Consider the following 27,423-nt stretch of genomic DNA (forward strand, 5'->3'; position numbering starts at 1 on the left):
CCTGAAGGTAACTGGACACTGTGGCCGTTTCCCATGTTACCATGAGCTGCTGCTGCTGCTGCTAAGTCGCTTCAGTCGTGTCCGACTCTGTGCGACCCCACAGACAGCAGCCCACCAGGCTCCTCTGTCCCTGGGATTCTCCAGGCAAGAATATTGGAGTGGGCTGCCATTTCCTCCTCCAATGCATGAAAGTGAAAAGTGAAAGTGAAGTCGCTCAGTCATGTCAGACTCTTCGCGACCTCACGGACTGCAGCCTACCAGGCTCCTCCATCCATGGGATTTTCCAGGCAAGAGTACTGGAGTGGGGTGCCGTTGCCTTCTCCAGTTACCATGAGCATTACCCTTCTTTTGCCTTCTAGGCACCCTGCAATACGGACTTGACAAATCTCCTACTGACTGGCCATCTGGATCCCTTTTGCACTCAGAAACAATACTGCAGTGAACACCCCTATAAGGGCATTTTTGCCCGTTTGTCCAGTGTCTTTCCTTAGATGCATTCCTTGAGGGGAAGTGCTGGGTCCAGGGGCGTACAGTTCAATCCTGTCACACGACGCCTTTCTTGTACAGGAGCCCTTGTCTCTCCAGGCCCACCTGAGCTGCAGAATTAGTATTCTTAAATCTCTGCCAGCCTGTTAATTGAAAATAAACTTTGTTTTTTTCATGTGCATTTTTAGTGAGGCAGGGCACTTTTCACATGTTTATTTTCCATTTGCTCTTCTTCTGCAAACTGGCTCTTTCTCTGTTCCTTTTTCCTTCAGGAAGGTATTTTTCTTTTCTTACTGAGAGTAGAAGAGTTCACCTGGTTTGATATTTGCCTTTTAAAACTTTATATCTTTTGCTGTAATGTGGAAAATTATTTATATAGTCAAACTGTCCATTTTTTTAAAAAAAGAACATGGAAGTTTCCTGTCATTTGTTAAAAAAATTGGTTGGAGGGGAGCTTCTTAATGCCCCTTATCTCAGCTAAAAATGAAGTTTTTAAGGTTAAATAGGTAAGCAAGCAGTGTATTTAAAACAGAAAATGACAGAACCCTTGTTTTAAAAAACTACAGCATGTTTGAAATTCTACAGAAACATATTTAGGATTCTAATTGAAAAGCAGAACTTTACTGTGTTCTTTTGAATAGTATCCATTTTCTTAGTAAAATAATAAACAAACACCTCAAAATGTAGAATGTAAAATTTAAAAAACATATCACTATCCTTTTGTGTGAAGATTTGTTAAAAATAGGCTTCTTCAGAGGAGAAAGATTTAATAAAATAATGGCAACCATGCATACTTCTTGCCTCATTCCCTTAAGAACTAAAGGCTCCTAATGAAATAATCTCTCTCTCTAAATTCTAAAAAGCTCCCTCTTTGTACATAGTTTAGAGCTTCTAGCTAGAACTATAATAAAACAGATATAGGGTCAGAAAGAGTTATTTTGGCCAGAATATAAACTGTTAACTTCATTAGAAACCAGAAATGAACATAAATCTAATTAGAATGCAAAAAAAAAAAGGTCTTCCCCACTATCCATATGAAACCTTTTATTCTAAATCCTATTAGTACCATAGTTCATTAGGATAAAATAACTTTCAGAACTTAAAAACAGAAGTCAATCAACCAAAAAAAAAAAAAAGGCGGTGGAGGGGGAATCTAACAACCACTAGCCTTCCCAGTCTTCTGAAAGCCCAGACTAAAAATGTTTTCTTTCTTTTTCTGAGGAAGTGGCTGTGCTGTGTGTTGTACCTGTTTCCTGGCCACGCTTGTACAGACTGTGAACTACTCAACAGTGATTGAATACTTCCTCTTTGTCCTTGGAAAAACTTGCCTGTAATTTCCCAATTTGGCCCAAACAATCTGCTTGTAATGCAGCTTCTTGCCAGCTTTGCAATCATTGCAGTTCCAGCAGCCTTCGGGCGTCTCTATGCTCAGGCACTCCGGGTGGAAGGAGGCTGGACACGACTCGCAGCACAGCAGTCGTCCACCTTGAAACAAAAAAACAGTCTTAATAACTAAGAAGAGAGGAAAGACAGAGATAAGAAAGTTATCTTTTCAGTGCATTAAATGTGATTCAGATTGAGAGAAATTAACAAAGGGATTGAGTTATATTGTAGTGATGGATTAAAATACAAGATAATAAACAGACTTAGCTACTTCAGTCCTTCCTAGGGAGGGCTTCAGTGGCCAGAAACTCAAGAGCGTGTGAGGAACTGTGAGTAGGAAAAATATGACTCTTCACCCCTCTGAAATGAGGACTAAATGAGGCACTGGTTTAGCCGTGGGTTAAGACTCTTAACATATGACAAACAGATGCATAAAATCTTTAGCCTTGAGTAGATGTGAGAACAGATTTTCAGAAAAATATGTACTCTTTCTTTCTCCTTGAAAGCTAAGAAAGTAAACAATGGTCATCTTTGTATTTTAATCCAGTGGCACAGCTAACTAAATCCCTTTATAACAATATTAGCGAGAATGAAATAGCCAATAGGCTGACCACTACTTTTTTCTTCACTTGTAAGCATACAAAAAAGCAAAAAGATCTTGAATTTGTGATTACATTATCATTACCTTTTCAGGAAAGACAAAGAAAGTCAAACAGGCTATATAGCAGTGGTTTACAACTTTTTCATCACCAAGGGTCCCCTTTCCCTTTCCCATGGACTCATGTTTTCAAATATTTTATCAACCAAAAAACCCACCCAAACAAAACAAAACAAAAAAACATTTTAAAAGCCACAATTATTTTTCATGTTTTAATTAACTACAGTAATATCTAATAGCCACTTGGAGCTTCAGATCCCAGTAACAAAACTAGTCTTATCATATTAAATTGTTAAAATTAGCCAAATACAGAGAAACTCATGCAACTGTATTTTGCACAAATGGCTGATTCTGTTAGACTTTCTGAAATATTAAACATAGTTCAAATTTTTGTTTGTAATATTTTCTGACATCATATTGAGAACCACTGCTTTATAGCATGAAAGAAGTATCAGGTAGAATCAAGTATCACATACAAGGAGATCTCTTTAAGTAGCCTAGCAAAATCCTCTCCTTTTAAAAACACAAAATGATCTCTGTATTAAATTAAGACAAAAACAGGTGCAGCAAATGAAACAATATTATTTTTAAATGCAAAAAATTAAAGAAATTTGAGGGGAGATTAGGTATTTCAACAAGTGACAGGGAAGAATGTTAATCACTGAAGATGAAATACAATAAAGACATTTACTGTAAAAAAAAATCATTTTTCCATTAGAAAACCAAGTCTATAACCCATAAGTGTACTGAGATTTAAAGTCTTATAAGCAAAAGGTTAAGAGCCCACTATACAACTTTATCAAATCATATGCTCCAACCTTTTGAGCACTTTCTATCAATTTTCCAGAAAATCTTGTCTTCCTGTAGACTTTCAAACTTCTAACTAATTAACATAAAAACAAAAAGAAAATCCATGTACAATCAGTGATGAATTAAATTACTATATTTCCTCTGCTTAAAAGCTTTTACTTCCATCATTTGGATTTTCCCCTTCGTCTGCAGATCTTAATGTGGATTAATTGTTTCAATTCTCCAACCTAGAGATTAGCTGCCTGAGTGGTCTCAGCTTAGGTAGGGAATTCTTCTGTAAGTTTAAAGTAAAATGAAATAATTCATTTTTCCATCAGAAAGAAATGACCAGTAGGGAGAGTGGTCTTTGCAAATAGCTTTGAGGACATGTGATTATTTGGGTTGGTGTGGCCATTTTTTAACATTATGGAATAGACCTGAATTTTAAGTCTTATTTCAGAGGAAATACAGACCCTGAATCATCAGTGAAAATCATCACGATTTTTTGACAAAAATACACAGGGAAATAGAAAAATAAAAATATGAACACTCCACCTTGGTGCTATGCAAGAAAACTGCTTTAGGGTGCAAGAGAAGAAAGATAACGGTTCAAGCTAAGCAAACAGAGGGCTCAAAATAATTTCAATTCATGTCAAGGCCAATACCGAGTACTGAACACAAAGTAAGCAACAATTAAATTTGTCTAATTTTATAAAGGCGCCAGCAGGGAAATCAGGCATTTCCTAAAATGCCTTGGGTAGTCTAATTTTACTGCACTATGGAATTAGGCAGACCCATGTCCATCTTTTTTTTGGAAACAGGTGGTACCACCAGTAAGATGCCATATTGTGACTTCAATGGAAAACAGACAAAAAGTCAACAGTCTCTCAACCTCCTTCTCCATGGGTTCTAACCAACTTGCTTAGTGATACTTTCCTTTAGTCATGGGTCGCTACTTCAGATGTCTGACAAACAGCAAACATACATCAGCAGCAGGCAACACAAAGAAAGAAAAAAAATGAATTAAAATTTCTTTAAAGATTCTGAGCCTGGCCCCAGATCATAATGGAAATGTATACAGGAAAAGGCCTTCACCTTCTAGGTTATTTATTTTACCCTCTAGAATAATAACTCCCCCAATAATACATTACTACTCCCCACCCCCCACCCCTGCTGTATTATATGTAGGCTCTGTAAGGCAAAACACAAGATTTTTCTTCCATAGATAACTGGGAGGAAATAAATATATACATTTAGCTCTTTGTTCTCTGTGGATAAATTATCCATAAGCTATTCTTCAGTTCCGCTGGGCTGCCTTTTAAGCTCCAGTATTTGTGCATTCTCCCAGCTGCCCACCAATGTCTCCTGAGAGAAGGGCAATTAGTTTTCATAGCAAACATTTAAGAAACAAAACGACAGAATATATTCCAGAATCAAAATTTTAAGGGTCAGTTATCTTTGTTCCCTTCTGTTTAATAGCCTATCTTGTTATTTAGTTGAAAGTTAGTAACAAATTACATCCTGTCTGTTCTATTCTAACATGAATGGTAGCTCAGGCAAAAGAGAAAGAGGTCTCAGAATACATTTCTATATTAAGCAGAATCCTAGTCTTTCAATTTTAATAACTACAGATATATGGAATGTGCGAAAACTTATTCAAGAAGTGTAAGTAAAAATTTGTAATAGCAGAATTATTTTAAGCCCTTTTTAATAATTTTGCAGCCATATGAAGACAGTCACAGCCACCAAGGTAGAATTTACTGAAAGCAACAGATGGTGCTTGACAGGCATACAGTTTCCCCCTTCATTTAAAGAGAAAAAAATAGGAAATGCAAAAATAAAAGTAAGAGATAAACTATTTTGATTATTACCTTTCTCACATTTCTTTTTGGAAGCTGACGAAGAAGGAATCATAGGTAATTTCATCAACTCTGCACGATTTGATTCGTTCAGTAGGTAGTGGGACTTATAGGCATAGGAACTGAACATGGGGTCTGAATGGTCCTGCACTATCAGCCCTATACGAGACAAACAGAAAGATGTGAGCTGCAATGAAACTACCCATGATTCCATGAGGAAAAATAAACCAACACCTACTATGTAGCTGTGCTTCAAGGTGGGGGAAAAAGAATATGAAGAAAAAGAAAGATCTGACAGAAAAAGCTTTCTACAGTTAGTAAAGGGAGTTTAGGCTACTCAATGCCTTATCTCTACACAGAAATCTACACACCCAGGGAAAAAACTCAAACTCGAGGATTAAACTGTGTTTGATGTCGTTCTGAAAACCCCCTCTGGAAAACAGAGCTATGTTCCTCAGTGTTTAGAAGGACTATGATGACAACCCAAAGAATAAAATGACATATCACTTAACAGTAGAAATAAGCACTGTCTACATGACACAGTAGAGACCCTGGTCACCTTCAATACGTCAAGCAGCACTGAATGGCAGAATCGGGCCTCCCTTCCTCTCTGCTAAGATGTTTAGATACCCTCAAATTCCAGCTTTCTCAGCCAGACAACGACGCTTTCCTTTTATTAGTATGATACATGATTTTAAAGACGCTGTAAGTTGCTGAACTTCAATGAGGTATTGCAAATCTTTAAAATTTTGTCCTGCTAGGATAATAACCAACTTAAGGGTTTATAAAAACGTCCTTTCAATCCACTAATACAGCTGTCCTATTGGAGGAAAACACCATCTGCTCTAACCCACCAGTAGCACACACCTCTCCTCCCTCCCTTCTCCTCCTGCCCTGAGTTAAGTCCATCCTGTAGCCAAGGGACCTGCAAGACCAGGGAAACTTTCTGTTTGTGGTTACTGGTCAGTTTATAACAACCTAAGACTTTACAGTGCAAATCACGACAGCAGCTTCACAGAGATCTTTTTGAGAAGAGGGTAGAGTTTTGTTTCTAAAGGGGTGACCATTTATTATTTTTGGTGGATGTTATCTTCATTTGGTGCTGCTCGACACTGAGATTCAGGAAGTATCTCTCATGTGAATGGAACTTGAAATTGCTAATTGGTAATACAGAAGAATCTTTGAATAAAGGTTATATAATGTTGAATGAATTTTATACATTTAATAGAGAAAAGTGGTACAGTGGCTTTTAAATAGGGAAGAACAACTTAAAATGTTAAGTAACTTTTATTTTACAGCACCCTCCAGATGAAAGGGAATGCTGAAGAATCTCTACTGCACTGAAATGGCACTTATGACACCATGAGGGGCAGGGGAGGTGGGTTGTTCCTCGAAACGCTGAAGCATTTCCAAAAATATTTCCAGATATTTCAGGCTTTAAGAATTAGCTTAATGATTTTAAACAACCAATAACCAAGAACTAAGACAAAAATCCTCTGTGCAGAGAGAGAAACAACTGCAACACAAGCTAAGTTGCCTAATGCCAAAACATAAAGGACTGAAGTATCCCTTTTAATAAGTGTGGATTTATTACAATTAGATCCCCTTAAAAAAGGAGACCCTCTATAAATACTGATAAAGGAACACGTATCATTTACTTCTGGAGAACTTTTAAGCCCTTTTCAAATCCTAGCATCTGATCTATTTAGAAAAATTTTCTGTAAAATGCTAGAAAAGAAAATGAAAGTTTCTGTTTACTGTGCAAAGCTGCAGTTAGAGTATTCGAGAATTAAATAATCTTGTTCTTAAAAAGGCATTTCAGTACAGCAAATCTTGCAGAATAACTGCCAAATTGATAAAATCCAAATGTGATCCTGTTGTTAAAATATGGTGTTTCCATTATGTCAAGCTTTTAATCAAGGCATGACAGTTAAACTTAAAACGGTTAGAATTTGCTCTAAAACTAGGTTCCTTGACAAGGGGTCATTTTCTACCTTACTTATATAAAAAAATACCTGCTTTAAAGGTCACCCAATTATTGAATGAAATAGAGCAAAAAAAAATATTGGTTGATATACTTACTGATGGTACTTGATTCAGAATGTACTGCCGAGTAAGCCAACATGATAGTTTTAAACTTGATATTTATTAATAAAGTGTTGGCTCAGTTACACATACACACACACCACCCCCCTCCATCACTCCAAGTGAAAGTGAGTAAAAGTAATATTTACAAAGCAACAGAGACTTTATGTTATCACTGACATTCATCTATTTGAAAGTCTCTAAAGCTAGTCATTCAGTTGTTAGTTCAGTATTTTCACCCTAGCATTCCTTTCTTAGGAATGGGGAGATGGACAAGGCACATGCTGACATTTTCTCTGGCTAATGCAATGTGGCATGAGACACGTCCAATCTTCTCCTCCCTGTGCCATCCAGCCTTCAGGGCAGGATACAGCTGCCCTCACTGCTCTACCCAGCATTTCTGACGGCGGCCGCCCCACACGCTTGCGAAACAGGCCAGCTCAAAGCAATGTGTACACTGACTCAGCTGGCTGCTACAAGAAGGACTACCAGTTACTTAATCCTCTACTGTCCACCTCCTCTGGTCTTTTTTTTTTTTTAATGAGAGTTACAAAAGTAAAACAACTCAAGATCTATCATACTAGCTAAATTCTATTAAAAACATTTCATAGTACTTTCACCAAATGGAAAGAACTGTCTTCTAAAACAAAACAAAACACAACCACTATGTCTAAAGTAGATAACTAATGACAACCTCCTGTACAGCACAGGGAACTCTACTCAGTGCTCTGTGGTGACCTAAATGGGAAGGAAATCCAAACAAAGGGTTAGGATATATGTAAATACAGAGCTGATTCACTTTGCTGTACAGCAGAAACTGACACAACGTGGTAAAGCAACTATACTCCAATAAAAAATTATTTAAAAAAGAAAACAAGATCTCAAACTTCTTTTTCAATATGGGCTGCTGCTAAGTCACTTCAGTCGTGTCCAACTCTGTGCGACCCCATAGACAGCAGCCCACCAGGTTCCCCTGTCCCTAGGATTCTCCAGGCAAGAACACTGGAGTGGGTTGCCACTTCCTTCTCTAATGCATGAAAGTAAAAAGTGAAAGTGAAGTCGCTTAGTTGTGTCCGACTCTTCTCGACTCCACGGACTGCAGCCTACCAGGCTCCTTTGTCCGTGGGATTTTCCAGGCAAGAGTACTAGAGTGGGGTGCCATCGCCTTCTCCACAATATAGGCCAAACATAATCTAATAGGGCTGACATGCCATAGAATCCTTTCAAGAATTTCACACTAAGGGAAGTTTAGAAAACTCAGCATTTATAACAAAAAAATCCCAACAAACTGTGTTTGGGGATATTAGTTGATTTCTAAAATGCTTACACTTTAGATTACACTAAACATTACACTAAAAATTGTTTTTATTATAAAATAGCTGAGACATTCTGTAAAGGTGAATACTCCGTATCATATTCAGCTAAAGAAATTTTACTTTAGATTTATCACGAACTTAAGTTCACTGACACCCTCAGGGATACAATATTGTTTTTAATTGATCAATCTCTTGGCAGACTTAAGTATCAACAGCTGGCAAGTAAGAAAGCCTGCACTGCAGGCTCTTAACTAATATACCCCATATGTTGCCTTGGCTGTATCCCATTAGGCCTCCCTCGATGCCAGACCAAAACATGATAAAATACAACATAAATAATTGAAAAATAAATGTGATCTTCTTGCCTTGCAAGTGAAATCTAAATTAGTTGGAAACTCTGGATTACATAATATGACATGAGAAGATTCTATTTCAAACTGAAGAATTGTTTGGAAAAGTGAAGAGAATTGACCCTTAAACAATGTGGGGGTTAGGGGCGCTGACCCCCACGCAGTCAGAATCCTTTGTAACTTTACAGTTGTCTCTCTCCTGCATCTGTGGATTCCACCAACACTGGAGTACACATTGAGAAAACAGTGTACACAAGTGGATGCGGGTAGTTCAAACACGTGGTTCAAGGGTCAACTGTAATCTTTTGATGCTCCAAACAGGAACACTGAGGACTCATCTTTAAGTTACTAAGAAATTAAGCAGAATTTAGCTTAATTTATGGAAGGATTAATATTCTAACAGTCTGAGTATCTAATTTAACAAAAGGGACTGGTTGCTGCAAGTGTGCATCTCTCTTAGGGGTATTCCTGGAACTCGATTTTAATGGGGAAATTTACCAATGAACCTAGAAAGACCTGAAGAGAAAGGACTGAGACTCACCTCTGGCGCAAACGAAACAAAAGCCTACATTTACAGCAGAGGAAGAGCCAGTGCTCCGTGTGGAGTGGTCACTGCAGATGAGAGCGCAGGAAGACACAAGGGTGCTGCCGGCAGCAATGCAAGCATCTACAGAGTGGTAGGCGACTGGGCACCGCAGACATCTCACCATGCGACCTATTGGAAGATGGTCAGGGAGGAACCTGGGTCACAAAGCATCTGCTGACACAAAGGGAGATCTTTGGGGACCCAGGATGATACTGGTTATAGTAGAACTAATTTGGCTCTGCCATTTCTATGCTGTATGGTCCCTAAATGTAGTGCCCATCTAGAGGTCACTCAAAAAAATTTTGTCTGCTCCAGTGCTGGAGAAATGGTGGTCGCCAATATGGCACCTGTTGAAGGAATCTCCAGGGGTAATTTTGAACATATGGAATTTCCTTCTCATGGTCTGAATTAGAACCTTGTATCCACTTATCTTAGGGTTCTCCTGGTGGTTCAGTGGTCAGGAATCCTCCTGCCAATGCAGGAGATACGGGTTTGATCCCTGGGTTGGGAAGATCCCCTGCAGAAGGAAATGGCAACCCACTCCAGTATTCTTGCCAGGATAATCCCAAGGACAGAGGAGCCTGGTGGGCTACAGTCTATGGGGTCACAGAGAGTCAGATACGACTGTGTTTTTTACTATCTTACTTTACTAATTTTATTTTACTATCTATTTACCACTTACTTTACTATCTACTGTGGCCCAGCTGCAACAGCTATAGATAAACAAAGGGAGGATGCCCAATGTTCTTTATAATAATGTGCTTACTGTTTGCCATTGCACTTAAAACAGCCCCAAACGTTGTCCCCTTCCTTAGCTTTGTTTTACCTTTACTTGCTTTGTGGATATCTTTCTCCATAGAGCAGGCAGAACAGCAGTGCTGGGGACAGCGGAAGCCTTTTGATTCAAAGATGGCAGTTGGGAATTTGCGGACACAGGCTTCATGGTAAAATTTCCCACAAGTGCTGACAGAGCAACGCTTCACATCCGTACCAGACACTTTACATGAAAAACACGGGTGCTGTCCTGCAAAATTGGTGAGGAACACAGTTTAAATAAAATCTGGATTAAATCAGAAGCAGCTACTGATATCAGAGAGCTAACCCCTCCCCCTACAGATTCTACTACTATGTGTAAGATTTTAATATACAAAAAAGTGCTGAAAACAGTTAAAACATGACAATAAAACTTGCTAGAATAACTGACTTTCCACAATAATTGATCACCCATTTGAAGATATAGCACTAAAAGCAATTCAGATCCCCACTTCTCACTTTACACTAAAATAGAGTCCATAGAAAACCTAGAGCAGAATTTTTCAACACTTGAGAGCAGCAGGTCTTCCCAACTAAGAATAAAGAAATAACCAGTGGAAAGACAGATGTGATCAGATAATCAGAATTTCCATTTGTAGATCAGACATAAAATGAAAACTCATAATCCTAATAAAAACAAAGTTATGGCTAGATGTCTTATTAAAACTGCAGAAAATCAAGGACAGAGAAAATATTAAAATCACCTTCAGAGAAACAAGACTGAAAGCTGATGGAAAGAGAAAGCTGGAAGCCAGGGGATGCTATCACTAAGGGCTGAAAGAAAGCTGTTACCAAGCCAGAATTCTGCACCTGTGAATGCACTCTGCAAGAAGTGGGTGAAGTCAATATGGACTGGGGATAACTAACAAAACAGAAACTCGGTTCTCTGAAAAAGAACTGAAATCCCTGGCAATAAGTAACTAATAAAAAAATGGAGAAAAAGCAGCAATATTAAGAATATAAAAAATGCAAAATGATGCATCACTACAAATCCTACAAATGTTTAAACAAATAGGAGGATGTCACTACCTTTTTGCATAAATTTGAAAATTTAGACGAACTGATTCCTAGAAAAACAGAACTTATTATCACTGGCACAAAAATAAATAGAAAATATGATAGTTCTATAAACTATTTAGGAAATTGAAACTACAATTAGAAACCAATACAGAAACTCTGAAGCTCAGAAGGCTCCACTCATCAATCTGCCAAACACTGTGAGACAGAAACAATTAGAATGGGGAAGGAAAAAAAAAAACAAAAAACGGGAACAAGTGAAAAACAAACAGATGTAAAAAAATAAATGCAACAAGGATGACAAAGGATTATGTTTTGCTATATAAAGAGTTCATATGTGATATTATCACATATGTAGAATCTAAAAATCAAATGAATGAATATAACAACACAGTCTCACAGAAACAGAACAAACTAATGGTTACCAGTGGGAAGAGGCATGATGAAAAGGGGCAAGATGAGCGTAGGTGATTAAAAGGTACAAACTACTATGTATAATAAAATAGGTAAGATGCAAGGATATATTGTACAGCACACAAAATATAGCTAATATTTTATAACTTTAAAAGAAGTATATTCTATGAAAATATTGAATCATTATGGTTTACACCTGAAACTAATATAAATCAACTATGCTTTAACCAATCAATCGGGCTTCCCAGATGGTACTAGTGGTAAGGAACCTGCCTGCCAATGCAGGAGACATAAGAGACTCGGGTTTGATTCCTGGGTGGGGAAGATCCCCTGGAGGAGGAAATGGCAACCCACTCCAGTATTCTTGCCTGGAGAATCCCATGGACAGAGAAGCCTGGAGGGCTGTCCATAGGGTCACAAAGAGTCCGACACAACTGAAGCAACGTAGCATCCATGCATTAGCCAATCAATCAATCAATACAAAATAAAGAAGAATCATGGGGTAAATATATATAACATATATAAGCAAAGAGCACAAGACTTATGAGCGTCCCTGGTGGCTCAGCAGTAAAGAATTCACCTGCAGTGCAGGAGACACGGGGTTCGACCCTTCCATCAGGAAGATCCCCTGGAGAAGGAAATGGCACACCACTCCAGTATTCTTGCCTGGGAAATCCCATGGGCAGAGGAGCCTCGTAGGCTACGGTCCACGGGGTCGCAAGAGTCTGACGTGACTTGGCAACTGAACCACTATAAAGAACTATGAATCAATGTAGAAATGGCCTAATATAAAAGTGGGCAAAGGGTATGAACAGGCAATTTATAGAAAGCAAAAAAGACAGACGGCCAATAAACATGTGCCAAAATGCTCAACTTTACTAGTAATCAGATAAATGCTAATTAAAACCACAAGTAACATTAGAAAAATTCATCAAATAGGAAAAAAATGCAGAGTTTGATAGTGCTGGCTGTGATTAGGGTGTGGTGAAACAGGCACTCATAAAAGGTAGGAGGTAAGTTGGAAAGAACTAGCTCAGAAGGCAGCAAAGCAGTATCCATTCTGAAAGGAGACATCTACTTTCTGTGGCCTAGACATTCTACTTGCTGTCTGTGCTAGAGAAGACTTGTATGTGTAAAAGGATGTTGGCTGAAGTACTGTTTGCAACTGCAAACAACCGAAAGCTGTCATTATCTGCCTTTTAAAATCAGGATTGGCGTTTTCATTTTGTGTCTGTGTGACATATGGAAATTTTAAGTGGCTATTTATTTGGATTCATCTTTTGGGAAGTGTTCAAGTTTTTTGCTCATTTTTCTTATGATGTTATAAAAATTCTGAAGGAAAAAAATGTACAAGGAATAGTTTTTTGTTTTGATTTTTAACAGAAAGTTGGATGTGGTTTTGGAAGTAGCTAACCATTACAATTTGACTAAGTCATAAAGATCTTTTAAAATTAGTACTTATAACTGTGATGTTCAAATATCTGTTGTTGTTTTTAACTGGCTTTGCTGCATAAATAAAATACAGCAGTGTTAAATTGGGTGAATTATAAAAATTCTTCAAAATTAGTATACACACAGTCATGTTCAAATTTTTTAAAAAATTGTTTTTGCTACAGAAATAAAGAACAGCAGGGTTTTTTTTGGGTTGCTGTTGTCCCACTGCATATATATAATTTCAAATTATATTTTAACATATGGGTAGATAAGAAAGAAATACTATTGTTTTTAAAATAACTTTTAGAAATGTAAAAAATTAAAAGAAAATTATTTTAAAGTTTAAAAGGTTTGGCTTTACCTAATGCATAAACTGCTCCATATAAAAATGAAATAGGCTTTCATAATGATCAAAGTAAGTCTAATATAAACGAAAATTGTTGTAACGAGCGGTGCCGTTACACTAATAGAGCTGAGCTATAAATCCCTGTAAGACTCAGGCTTAGGGCTCTAGCATGGGGATGATTCCACTGCTCTCCCTCCTCACTAAGGCATGGGAAAGTTGCTCAGTCGTGTCCAACTCTTGGCGACCCCATGGACTATACAGTCCCTGGAATTCTCCAGGCCAGAATACTGGAGGGGGTAGCCTTTCCATTCTCCAGGGGATCTTCCCAACTCAGGAATCGAATCCAGGTCTCCCACTTTGCAGGCAGATTCTTTACCAGCTGAGCTACAAGGAAAGCCCAAGAATATTGGAGTAGGTAGCCTATCCCTTCTCCAGGGGATTTTCCTAACCCAGGAATCAAACTGGGTCTCCTGCATTGCAGGTGGATTATTTACCAACTAAGCTACCAGGGAAGCCCCAGTAGGACATGGTCTTCCTAAAAATATGGTCTTCTTAGAATAAGAAATTAACAAGTAAAACTGCCTGTTACACATTTTATTCAAAAGGGTCAATGAAAATGTTTTCTATCCAGAAGTCACATTTGTCTTAAACAATAGAAAGTGGAAGTGTAAGGTCAGACGGGGGTGGGGGGTGGGGGGTGGGGGGGTGGGACCCATGATGGGCCGCCCCTCCTCTCCCTCCCGCTGGAGAAAGTCCCTAAGGGAGGATCCTCCCAGATCCCAGGGACCAATGACAGCACACTTCGCAGGCTGCCATGACGAGCCGCCCCCTCCTCAGTCCCTAACGGAGGGAGCCTCCCAGACACCAGGGACCAATGACAGCACACTCCGCCAGCTAAAGCCGCCCCGCCCCAGCCGCATAGAGAAACCTATCAGCTGGCGAGGCCAGGAGCCAGCAGCCTATCCAAACCTCCACCCGCTAGCCCAGCCATCCCTCGCAACGTGCGTATATAAACAAACTTCCAACACGGTCCCGGCGCGGATTTCCTCGACCTGCCGCGTTAGGGTCCGGGAACCACGCCCGGGAGCACTTCGCCATTAAAGCCCGGAGCACTTCGCCATTAAAGCCCGTTAAACACTTTTTGGGTGTACCTGGTCGCCTTTTACCTAACAGGAAGTATAAGAACTTATCACGCATGTATCCTGATACTTTTTACATGTAATGTGTTTATCTTTTGATAAACAAATAAAACTTCCTAAATTACCTTAAAGAATCTGAGTTTACATTCCTAATATGTTGGCAGTGTACCACATTGGTATCCAACTGATTTTCATGTGATAAAAAATGTATCAAAAGCAATTTAAAAAACAGTTACTCTTGCATTTCCTGGATTACTAATGATGTTTGTAATGAGAATGAAAATTTTCTCATGTCTTACTGGCCATTTGTATTATTTCTTTGGAGAAATGTCTATTCAAGTCCTTTGCTCAATTTTGAATTGGATTATTTATTTCTGGTGTTTTCACCTATGAGTTTATACTTTCAGCTCTTATGTTCTGGTCTGTGATCATTTTGAATTAATATATATATATATATGGCATAGGGTAAGGGTTCAAGTTCAATGAATGTGGATCCAATTTTCCCAGCACCACTTATAGAAAACACTATTGACCAGTGTTTGCACCCTTGTTAAAAAATCATTTGACCATATGTGAGTTTATTTCTGGGCTCCCCAATCTATTTCATTGGTTCATGTCTTTATGCTAGTACCACACTGTTTTAATTACTGTAGCTTTGTAGTAAATTCTGAAATCAGGAAGTATGAGTCCTCTAACTTTGTTTACTTAAATTGCTTTTAAAGCAAATTTGCTTCTTAAACTTTCTAGTAGATGTGTACCAAATAGATTACATCTAACATTTGTTGGCAGATTTCTGCTGGATTCTAGAGTTAGAAGAGAAGCCCTAAGAATGTTTTAATACTGAGATACATGGTCCTTCCCATCAGTAATTTAAACTACAGGCTGAAAATTTGAAAGCTTAGTTGCGCCAGGCACATCAATGACTGAGTGACAGGGTTTCAGAATAAGGGCACAGTAGGGAAGGTGGGGAACCAAGAGTACGTGCTTGTTGTGTGTTTACACGTTCAGAACTCATTTTGAAGGCCAAATAAAACAATGTGTAGATAATCTGACTCTGAGGCTGTCAGCTGGCAAACTGTCCAAAAGTTTTTCTGCAGAGTCTAAATGTGATCAATAAAATGATACCTTACATAGGGAAAAATATAAGTTATTTCTCTTAGCTTCTGTAGCTTAGTTTTTGCCTGTGTATATAAGTAAGGGTGTGTGGGTGTGGTCAGGATATATGATACATGATCCCTGTCTACTGGGTCAAGGTGGCAGAAGGCAATGGGAAAGAGCAAGGACCCTGGGGTCAAGCTCTGCCTCCTGAGCCGGAACCCCAGCTTCACCATGTATATCTTTGTGACTCTGGGCAAGGCTGGGAACCAAACGCTCTAAACCTCAGTTTCACACTCTGTAAAATGGACATCATAATAGTAGTGATCTCATAATGTAATGAGGATCAAACAAGATAAGAAGACAAAATGCCGAGTATTAAGAGCAGCTGGCATTTAGGAAGTGTTTGGTTAAAAACAAAGTTACCGTTCTAATAGAGTTTGGAATATACAAGAGATTTTTGGAGGCATACAAGTAAAAAAGTATAAAATAAATATCTATGAGAATCCAAATAAAGGGGGGAAAGAGTAGGAAAATAATAAAGTATCAAAGGTAAGGTCAGCATATCATAAATACTTGACATCCAACTGGCTCATAGTTTCTCACAGCAAAGCCGAAATAAAACCCACAAAAACATACAAACAGGTTCCTAGAAGCACTACCAGGCCATCTCACAACCAGGTGACTTTTCACTTACATTATTGGTAACATCCTGCTTTCCATGACTTTACCTAAAAGTGAGGCTATGACACAAAAGAAATAAAAACTTACCTATTCCTTTCTCTATAAATTATTTTGACTGGTGGAAGTCTACATATGGGGTAAAAGAAAGAAATGGTGACAACCCCCTCAAACCAATTTCTGGCCCCTCCATCTTTCCACTAAAAATACAGCTCCCCATGGTTACAGTTTGTGATGTAACCATCACAGTCAGAGGTTGATGTAACCTCTGTACAGTCAGAGGAGACAGAGGCTCTGTATACCCCCACCTGCCACCCTGTATCTACCCAGAATAGGGATGCTCACCAGTTTTACACTCGACACAGACGAACTTTCCATCAGGGGGTGATGACAAGCCCAGGCACTCCAGGTGGAAGTGTTTGCAGCACTCTCCCTCACAGGGAATCAGAGAGTCGCCAGAGCTTTCACAGATCTGTAACAAGGCAAAAAAAACAGCAGTTCTCAAACTCTACCAGGCATCGGGGCCACTAGAGGGCCTGTGAAGACAAGCTTGCTGGGCCCACGGTTTCTGATTCAGTGGGTCTGGGTTGGGCCTGAGAATCTCCAGTAAGTATCCTGACTGTGCCAGTGCGGCTAGCCCTTGGCCCTCACTTTGAGAACCACTGAACTAGCAAACTCTTCCCTGTACCCAATAGATATAAAGTTTAAAAGTTACACTCGATCTTTGATGATTCCTTGTTTGGAATCTGCAAACTTCAACTTTGCTTCACAGGGCAAATCAGTATTTTTCAGAAAGGGGAAATAAACCTTAAAAACAGTAATATCAACTTAAATTTAAGGGAATGTTTTTGAAGGCAGACATCTGTCATTTACTTCTAATTAATAAGAGAGTATCACAATAAAGGGGGCTTCCAATGTGGCTCAGTGGTAAAGAATCCACCTGCCAATGAAGGAAACTCCAGTTTGAACTCTGGGTTGGGAAGACCCCCTGGAGAAGGAAATGGCAACCCACTCCAGTATTCTTGCCTGGAGAATCCCATGGACAGGGGAGCCTGGTGGGCTACAGTCTATGAGGTGGCAAAAGAGTCAGATCTGACTTAGCAACTAAACAATATCCCAGTGAGGACCCGAAGTTTCATGTGAATAGTAAGTATTCCAACTCCGAAAGGGAAGAAAAGAGCCAGAAGTGGCTTTGAGGTCTGTAGCTTTAAAGTAATATTGCAATTCAGAAAGATACTACCCTCTCTGGGACTTCCCTGGTGGTCCAGGGGCTAAGACTCCTTGCTCTCCATGCAAGGGGCCTGGGTTCGATCCTTGATTAGGGAACTAGATCCCACATACTGTAAGGAAGACCCAGTGAAGCCAAATAAAGGAATACAATTTTTTTTTTTTTAAGAAATATACTATCCTGACAGGACAGAAGCGGTATACTGGCAGGACATCATGGCCGTTGTTTCAAGCTGCAGGACAGGCCCCTTGCCTACCTGACACACAGTATCCTTCTTGCTCATTCCAGTGCCTCTTCGTGACAAACTTGAATCCACGGACTGCACATCAGAAACGTCTGCCTCTGCAGTAGCTGAAGGGCTATCGACTTGCTTTCCAAAGCCTGCCTGCATGGAAAACAGAACAAGCTTTTAAGAAAAACAAGAATCTCCTCAAAATTAGGTGCTATGATAATCCTAGTAAGCCTTGCTCAGATAAATCTTCCCACAACCTCTTCTTTCTAAAACCCCTGGATACCAGATGTCTGGTGTTTGACAGAAACTGTTAAAGTGAAAAAAAAACAAAAAAACAAAAAAAAAAACCCAACCCACAGTCCCCAACCTTTTTGGCACCAGGGACAGGTTTCATGGAATACAACTTTTCCATGGACTAGGGGTGCAGGGCGGGGTGTGGTTTCGGGATGATTCAAGCACATTACATTTGTTTTGAGTTTGATTTCTGTTATTACTATATCAGCTCCACCTCGGATCGTCAGGCCTTAGATCCCAGAGGTTGGAGACCTCCGATCCAAAAGATTAGCAAAGTTAAGGGACTCGTAAGTTGTGGGGCCCTACGTGGGAAACCTTAAAAAAAAACGGGCTAGCTTTTGCGGTTGGAAGCCAAGATGGCGTCCAGCGATAGAGATAGGGGCGTGGTCCATGTTAGAGTTTTTGATTGGCTCTCTTGACTTTCGTACACGTGGACAGTACGTGATTACCATAGACTCCTATTAAGCTCATGACGACTTGACCTTATATGCATATTATAATTTGACCTTTAACGTGATTGGTGCAACTATGGGAGGTCCCTCGCAGAACCCCCTTGCTTGCCTATATAAACCAAGAGTTTGTGGCAATAAAGCGGAACTGCTCAGAGGGAACCCCTGTCGCGTCTGATTGTTTCTCACTTACGAGGGGCTGGGTCAGCGGACAGCAGGCTCACCTCTTCTCGGGACTCCTCAGCTTTGCTGAGGGAAGTTCCACTGCCTCGCTCTTTCTGCGGAGCGACCCCCGCACTAAGTTACAAAATAACCAAGATGGTTCCTTTACTACCCATATTTTTTTCCCCAATTCTCATTCTTGCCAAAAAAAAAAAAAAAAAAAAAAAAGCCAGGCAAAGCATTACTTGGTTACTTGGTTTGGCAAAGCAAGATGGCATTGCACCCAGGCTCTGGGACATACTTACCTGCAGGTCACTCAGCCCTCTGGAATCGGAGTCAGACGTGTCTCTGTACGTGGAACCAGCCATTTCTACGTCGGTTGAGGCGCGGCTCCTTTTCTTTAGAGGTTTACAGGAATCTGAAATCTCGCTGGCACCTTAATACAACACACCGAAATTAATCCTAAAATAGTGCTTAACATTTGTTGTTTTAATTTTTTCTTGTGGGAGAATATTTTCTTTCCCCAAACTCATCTGTAGTGTGAGAAAAAAAAAAAAAGCATAGCTCTCTTTGTAACACTGAAGTCACGAGTCAAAACTTCATAAGCTTCTGACCTTCCTGATGGTGAGTGATGTAATTTACAACCGCTCTTTGAAAACATTTAATTCTGAGCTCCTGCACTAAAGCTATTTTCGGGCACAGAGCCCAAGTTCCGACCTAAACACCAATTCGGTGAGAACTGCAGGACAGCGGATCGATTGGGAGCAATGCAAGGAGCCGTTCAATTTGGGGGGGGCGGGGGGAGGGAAGACATAAAACCCAACACACTGTGCAGCTTACAAATACGGTTGCAGAGACACCTCCTTCTTGTTTATTAGGGATGTGACAAATCTCTGATTCGTATTCGAGTCGTACACGGATAGCGCCATTTTCCCCCGAATTTTGCATTTCAGATGATCATTGCCCCCCACCCCAGATAAATCCTGGATGTTCACAATTGTTCGTCTGAGACTTCCTCGGTGGAGGGCAGTTACTGTGACCATTACAAGTGCTGCAGCACCGCGACACACGTCATGCCATCTAGGCGACACAGTGCTGAGGGCTGTAAACAGACAATCAATGTTCAAGTGCAGCCAAATCACGAACAGCTGGATGAGAGGCCTCTGTGTGGAACTGGTGCGGGAAGGAATAAGTATGAAAAAAAAAAAAAAGGCAGAGAATAGTGTAGAATTTTTTTTTTTTTTTAAAACTGTGTGTAATACAAATCCGGCCAAAACAATAGTGCAAAAAGTTACAAAGCAACAATCTCTCAGGCTAATGCAGTATAGGCTATACAGAAACAGCCACGATGGAACGTGTGGATCAGCCACGGTGGATACCAAAGGAATCAAGGAGACGCTTAATATTTCAACCCACAGTTTTGTGTTTGGGACACTTTTTTTTCCCCAAAAAATTTCCATACAACAGACAGACATCTTAGATCAGCCCAGGAAGCTATGGTGGAGGTGTGCAGTCCAGAAGAGACCCAGGAGGAACAGGTCTCCCGAGGGCCGTGAAGATCCGAAAAGGCTGGGCGGGGAGCAGTACTTGGTGTATGGCCACGGTCTGTGGTGGAGGATGTGGACCTCGTGAGACTGCTCAGGTTAACCGGAACCTCGTCATCACAGCCCATCCTACAAGGTTTTCAACTGAGGGTTTCCTTACATCTATAAAGTGAGGGTGCCTGCCCATGTTAACGCTGATTTAAAAAAAAAACACAAGTACACAAATCTATCTCCTTCATTGTTGGTGTACGGACCCAGAACACCACCACAACATATTTCCTTGGCCTAAAAGATCACTGGATTAACAAGGAGTTTTAAGAGAGGAACAGGAGTGCTGTACTGAGAGGCTTTCGGAGGGAAACACAGGTACCGCCATTTCCGATGAGTTTCTGAAAATGCTAGAAAAAGGACAGACTGCCCACAGGCAGCCACCACGCTGTTCTCCATGATAACGGCACTAATGTTAAAAAAAATAAGAGCTTTTAATGATTGTAATGTATACAGTTTGGGCTGTTTGGCAAAACCCTGCGATGTGCATTAATGATGCTTTATTTAAAAACGCAAAACCGAAAAAAAAACAAAAAACAAAAAAACCCCCAAAAACAGTCCATGTTGAAATTGATCAATGTAAGTTAAACGATGGTTTTTTTAGGCTGGACCCATGATTTAAGCTGTACCCATCCAGCTCAGACCAAAAAAAAAAAAAAAATCATTTGAATGTTAAAGCAATTGTTCAGAGTCTTGAAGAAGAAACCAGGCAGGAAAACGCCAATAGTGATGATTGGCAAAATCAAAATTGAAAACAAAGAAACTGTTTTATCGAGCCGCCGACAAAGAAATCTTGCATGGAGACTACAAGTCTGGAGTTTCTGGGATGAAATTGTACAGGAATCTCAGTCCACAGTTTCCTCAATCGCTGCGGAGACGGAGCTGTCACTGAATCTGACAGAGCCCTGCACGCCCCGGTCCGCCGACCCTGTGGAATGGTGGAAACACAACGCAATCAGGCCTCCTAATCTCGCAGCGATCGCGATGTCTTTTCTTGGAGCTCCGCCAAGCAGTGTTCCCTCCGAGAGGCTGTTCAGTTCTGCTGAGGATCTCCACGGAGACCATCGCTGCAGACTTCTCCCCGAGAATGCAGAGAGGCTGGTGTTTTTTTTTTTTAATAATGCAATTTGCCCAGAGTAAACTACAGGCATTAAATACAGTCTGATCTCACCAAAAACGCACGAATCAATGCTATGGAGTTTTTGTACTGCAGTCAAATTGCACACAGAAAGTACAGACTTAAGTTTAAGGTTTCTTAAACTTTGTGCATATCTCAAATAGATTCTGCATAAGATCAGCAAATAATGGCCATAAGTAGGCTATGAATCATTGTAATTTACAAAAAAAAGATTTTACAGCACTGTAAGAATAAACGTGGTAAGATTTTTTTTTTTTTTCAATCAGGTGGTCTCGTCTGATTTGTCATAGTCCAGGTTTGCCAGCTATTGACATAGCTACTATTCGGTATTCAGTCGAATACCAAAAAAAGTGGATTCGTCACATCCCTAGTTTATAAACCAGTGAAACCCCAGAATCTTAAGGAGAAAAGTTGCAAACAGGTATTAAGCCTACATGGTGTTCTCCAATTTACCAAAACGAACAAGACTTTTCACATGGAGGCACAGAGTAAGATCAACTCTAAGAGACACACACGCAGGCAGGCGCGCGCGCACACACACACACACAAACACAGGGGAATGCTTCAGTTTCACACAAATCATTGACTGAAGAGCGACAACAATGATTTACAGAGACACACAAAAATACATGAAGTACGAAGAATTCTTTAAAATTGGTTTTAATTGAGGAAAATGCAGAGCAACATTATAAATAACTCACCTTTTTGTAATCCAGTCTTCACTGTAGCCTGAGGAACTGTTTCAACCTGTTTTGGACAGAAAAATACAGCATGAGTGGGGAATTTTTCTTTCCTTCTGCTAGATTAACAGTGGGGGGGTGGGGAATAATACGGCCATCAATCTAAGTCATGATGAGCAATGAATGCATCTGAAATCTGGACATGGTCCCATTTTCTGGGTAAAGCTGTCTCAGGGTCAGGGAGGGTTTCAGTCCGAGCTGCCTGTGCTGGGCACCAAGGGCAACACTCAGCCACATGCGCTCGGGCAGCCCTCTCCCACTGCTTCCTCAGTGCCTGAAGACAACCCAGATGCTTTCCTCCTCATCTGGGAGGCAGGAGAGGGGCTGTTTGTACAAGCAGCCCAGAGGATGCTGTAAACTCCACCTGCCCCAAAGATGTTTAGGGTAATTTTTTACTTACTATGATACTCCTCTCTTACTTACTATGATAGGCTCCTCTGTCCATGGGATTTTCCAGGCAATAGTACTGGAGTGGATTGCCATTTCCTTCTCCAGGGGATCTTCCCAACCCAGGACTCGAACCTGGGTCTCCCACATTGTAGACAGACGCTTTACCGTCTGAGCCACCAGGGAAGTCCCACTACGATACTCAGGTCAATGCAACTCACAACCACTTTAAAGATCCTCCGTGCCTGCACTGACATCTAAGTTGCTGGGGATCAGGACTCTCTCTGTAGAGAGTGCTATGGGGCTCCATACAGCTGGAAGCTCAATACTTTTGCTGCTAGTACAAACTTAAGTTTGCAATATTGCAAAAGCGCTTTCTTGAGTGTCTTATGAACAGTGTCTTGATCCTACATTAGGACAGCAAGATCAGAAGTTACTCTGCCAAAGGATATGTAAAACTCGTGGTAACTGGAGGGCTGAACTGTTGGAATTGAAGGAAGGATGCTCTTTGGAGGAGTTCCTGCTTAAGCTACAAACTGAATTTTAGTTTTCTTTGAGATGTGGTGAAATATGCATGTTGCAACACATTTGTAAATATTTAAGGATTATTCTAAGTTTTAAAAAAAATTTTTTTATTTTTTATTTTTTATAACAGGTAGGAAAAAAGCATACAACAGAAGAGCTTTTACAAGATACAATTGGCGATACAAATATAAAATCTTCTAAATAATCACTGGTATTGTTCTGCTACTAACTAAACACAGTGGCATTAACAATCTGTCCCATTTTTTGGTACTCATTCTCCTTATTAATTTTAGTCTGGCTGGTCACAGAGTGAACTGGGGAACCGGCTGGCAAAGTCACAACTTCATTTTGGTAAGGAATACTGTAGACCTGCAAGAGCTTAGAAAGATTTATTGGAATATAATTTCCTAAGTATGAAAGCTAATGATGATAAAAGAAAGTCAAATTAGTATACTATTGAAATTTGTGTTAAACTATTTCTCAGAAAATTGTTTTACATGCTTGCTGATACCACAACGCACCCACAAAATCACCTCAAGTTTGGAAGTTTAAAATTCTGAAGGAAATCATTTATATAGAAAACTCCACATTCTTCTAAATGTATTTGAGTGGTTTTAAAAATAGAAAGCTTATTGGAACTAATACTAGTCATAATTCTTTTTGTTTAATAGCAGCTGTCTGGTCTGTAAAAATGAATATCTTTTTACTTTAAACAATGAAGAGAAATTCTGACTGTGAGCTTAAGTTAAAGGAGTAATGGTTTCTAAAAATTTCTTTGAAAATTTAACTTAGTATGCCTATTACTACAATGATTACACTGGCTGAATACCCTTCAGTCAACGTGCCCCTCCCCTTTTAAACTTAAATAGTGTGTATCTGATAACCCAATAACAGGTGAGTGCCCTTCTACTGGGAAAACAACATTCCAAAAAAATCTGTGATACCTGCAGAAAAACCAGATCATCTATGATTATGTTTCTTAAATAAAACTCTTACAGTTAATTTGATTTGTTTAAAAAATAAAATTAACAGATAGTAGCAGCTTAGGTCAAAAATTAAAATTCAAAAGGAACTCAGAGATGGTTCCAAATAAAAATCATGAAAACATGAAATCATTTTGCTCATAACAGAAAATTCAAAATAAACGAGAGGAATTTTTAAAAGTCTTGGACCACTGGTTTCCCATCTCCTGAAGCCTGACTGTTTTCTGTGAAAATGCTTGAAGCAGAATCACAGGGATGCTGTCTTAGAACTGGGTACTGGAATTCATCAGGACAGAAGCATGAGATAGTCCAGAAGGGAAATCCAGTGTTGGGGAGGTCTCGCCTTCTTTTAAGGTACCAACATAAGCCACAACATCTACAAATACAAGGCTTTAACTCTCTACAGGTAGGAAGCCAACCTGCTCCTTTTTGATCTTCTTCTTTGGCACAACCTCAGTGGATTTCTCCGATTCAGAACGAGTTCTAATTGATCTTCTCTGCTGCTTCTTTTCTACTGAGCCTAAAAGATAATTTAAACAAGCAAATAAAAACTCACCCGAGGATGCCTTGACATTTAAATAATTAAGATCTGACCAAATTCCCTGCTTTTCTCATCCATTACCGTTGGTCTTGTAACTACAAAATCATTAAAAACTATTAAAACACTTGAGAGTACACAAAAAACCGTAGGTTAAATTGTCAAGGCTGGTAAGTTGAGACTAGGATTCATGAAAGACCCTAAACTATACAAATAAAGAGGGATTAATTTTTTAAAAATTATATAGTCAAACTAAAACAGACGATAAACACACGTAGGCAATAAGTGAAGGAATGAAGGGATGGCGGGAATGTATGAAAACGACTGCATTCTCAGTTAACATTAGGAAGTAATGGTTCAAAATTTATTTAGTACTATGTATTTTGCATTAACAAATAAATTAATTCTACCTTTAAAATGCTTAACAGGGCTGGCTGCTGGTTGTAATATTGTTATATTATTAACAACCAAAGAGAAAAAAGGAGGAAAAACACAAAAATGTGATGAACAATGAATCGTTAATTTGACTATCAAGGGACTAGACTCCTTTAAAAGTAATTAGTCATGGAAAACTCACTGAAAAAATTTTCAAGCCTGTTAATATTAAATAGTGAAAAAAAGAAACTAAGAAGGTTTTTAAACAGTAAGAGTCTTTGCAATAAAACACATCATTTCAGTTCAGTCCCTCAGTTGTATCCAACTCTGCGACGCCATTTTGGAAAGGATAAAACTGACATTTAAGGCCACAGTGTGAGAAAACACTAAGTCAGGAATGGATCCCACTATGGTTCATTCTGTGACCCAAAGCAGGAAAAGCCCTTTCAGCACAGCTATTATCTTCTCAGCACTTGGACCACCTGAATAGTCCTCGCTAGATGATAAGCACCTTGCAGAAGCTACCTCAATAAAGTTTTCACATCACCTGTATATTTCTTGGTTTCATTAGTCTTGTCTATGGGGAAACGGCTCTCCTCACCTTTGTTCAAAGCCCAAACAAAGAAGGATCCCATTACTTTTAAGGGGGCAGGAGCAGGCAGTCTGACGATAACATATTGTTTCTGAGCTGTGCTTAATTAATTTCTAGCACAGAAGTCACACAGTGAAGGTGTCCTTTACTCTCACTCTTCTCTTTACACCGATGGAAACGTTAACTAAAACAACAAGCATCCCACCCTCACAGACACCGGAGTATTCCAGAGATCCGCATTTCAGTTTAGTTAGCAATACTCAAGTACCTACCAGGAAAGAGGAAAATGAAACTAGAACTGCATAAGACAAACAAACAAACAAACAGCTTTCTTATTTTGAGGATGACAACATATAATTGTTCCATCAAGGGCAAATGATATTTGATCTATTATCTTATAAAGATAAGGCAATGTGGTGACTCCTTCAAATTATTCTGAAAGCTACCCAAGGAACACATCAACTCTACTATGTTTTAAAACATTGGACTTCCCTGGTGGCCCAGAGGTTAAGGATCTGCCTTGCAATGCAGGCGGACACCGGTTTGATCCTTTGGTCCAGGGAATATCCCATTGCTGAGCAACTAAACCCATGTGCCACAGCTACAGAGCCTGTGCTCTAGTCCCCTCGAACTGCACAACTATGGAAGCCTGCATGCCTGGAGCCCGTGCACCACAAGAGAAGCCGCTGCAATGAGAAGTCCACGCACTGTAACTGCAGAGTAGCCCCTGCTCAAGACAACTAGAGAAAGCCCAGGTGCAGCAATGAAGACCCAGCTCAGCCAAAAATAAAAATAAATAAAATTTAGATAAAATAAATATACTAAAAATGGGAATTCCCTAATGGTCCAAAGGTTAGGACTCTGTGCTTCCACTGCAGGGGACACGGGTTGGATCCCTGGTCAGGGAGCTAAGATCACGCAAGACATGTGGCACAGCCAAAACAACAAAACTGAAAAAGTGGAAAACAAAAACAAAAACAAAAAAACCCCCCTAAACAATGAAAAAGTATTCTGTTCATGTTCTAAGGGATAAGAAGTGAGCATCTCTGGATTTGGAAAATAGCATAGAGATCTTGTATAAATGCAAATATGATTCCTCAAACCACAGAAAAGTAGCAGTGCCACACATTCTAGGTAGTACCTAAATTTACTAAGAAAAAGCCTGAGAATTCTCCATGAGTAGTTAATGCCAACTGAGATGATGACGATGCAATCAGTTTCTGAAGGGAGACCAGGTCTCTTTTCTGACTTTTTAACCACAAGAGTTTTTCCACAAGGAGCAAAACGGTCATTTAAGGAGACAAAATATGCTTATCAGCTACAGCTGGCAACCAAATTTAAACCAAGGTCAAAGCTTTAGACCGCTCATCTATAACCTAAGGTCACAAAATCTAATTACATATGTCTGCCTAAGGCAGAAACTGAACTTTTCCTCGATATAAAGAATAATAACTGGACTTTCCCTGGTGGCTCAGTGGTAAAGAATCCACCTTCCAGAGCAGGAGACACAGGTTTGATCCCTGATCCGGGAAGATCCCACATGCTTCGGGCCAAGTAAGTCCCTGTGCCACAACTACTAAGCCTGTGCTCTAGAGCCTGGGAGCCACAACTACTGAGTCCACGTGCCCTCGAACCCATGCCCCGCAACAAGAGAAGCCGCAGCAACAGGAAGCCTGTAAGTAGCACCGCAAGTAGAGAACAGTGTCCGCTCTCTGCAACTAGAGAAGAGCTGTGCAG

At 39.9% G+C, this 27,423-nt stretch overlaps 1 protein-coding gene across 7 annotated transcripts in view; it reads right to left on the bottom strand.

Moving 5' to 3' along the window:
- The window catches only part of NSD3 (nuclear receptor binding SET domain protein 3), a 99,377-nt gene that overhangs the window by 16,072 nt on the left and 55,882 nt on the right, over positions 1–27,423 (bottom strand). For 3 of the 7 annotated variants that reach the window (XM_069573019.1, XM_069573016.1, XM_069573017.1), the window contains exons 8-16: positions 24,601–24,701; positions 22,248–22,293; positions 19,122–19,252; positions 17,936–18,064; positions 16,797–16,923; positions 10,339–10,536; positions 9,468–9,641; positions 5,188–5,334; positions 1,815–1,971 (exon numbers count right to left, since the gene is read on the bottom strand). In XM_069573019.1, coding sequence (XP_069429120.1) covers positions 1,815–1,971; positions 5,188–5,334; positions 9,468–9,641; positions 10,339–10,536; positions 16,797–16,923; positions 17,936–18,064; positions 19,122–19,252; positions 22,248–22,293; positions 24,601–24,701 — 1,210 coding nt within the window. Of the gene's footprint in view, positions 1–1,814; positions 1,972–5,187; positions 5,335–9,467; positions 9,642–10,338; positions 10,537–16,796; positions 16,924–17,935; positions 18,065–19,121; positions 19,253–19,659; positions 21,337–22,247; positions 22,294–24,600; positions 24,702–27,423 lie in introns of those variants that run through there. The other 4 variants (XM_069573021.1, XM_069573020.1, XM_069573022.1 and 1 more) reach the window with 2 other exon arrangements.

This window comes from Ovis canadensis, chromosome 26 (assembly GCF_042477335.2).
Source record: "Ovis canadensis isolate MfBH-ARS-UI-01 breed Bighorn chromosome 26, ARS-UI_OviCan_v2, whole genome shotgun sequence".
In the NCBI taxonomy this organism is placed as follows: Eukaryota; Metazoa; Chordata; class Mammalia; order Artiodactyla; family Bovidae; genus Ovis; species Ovis canadensis.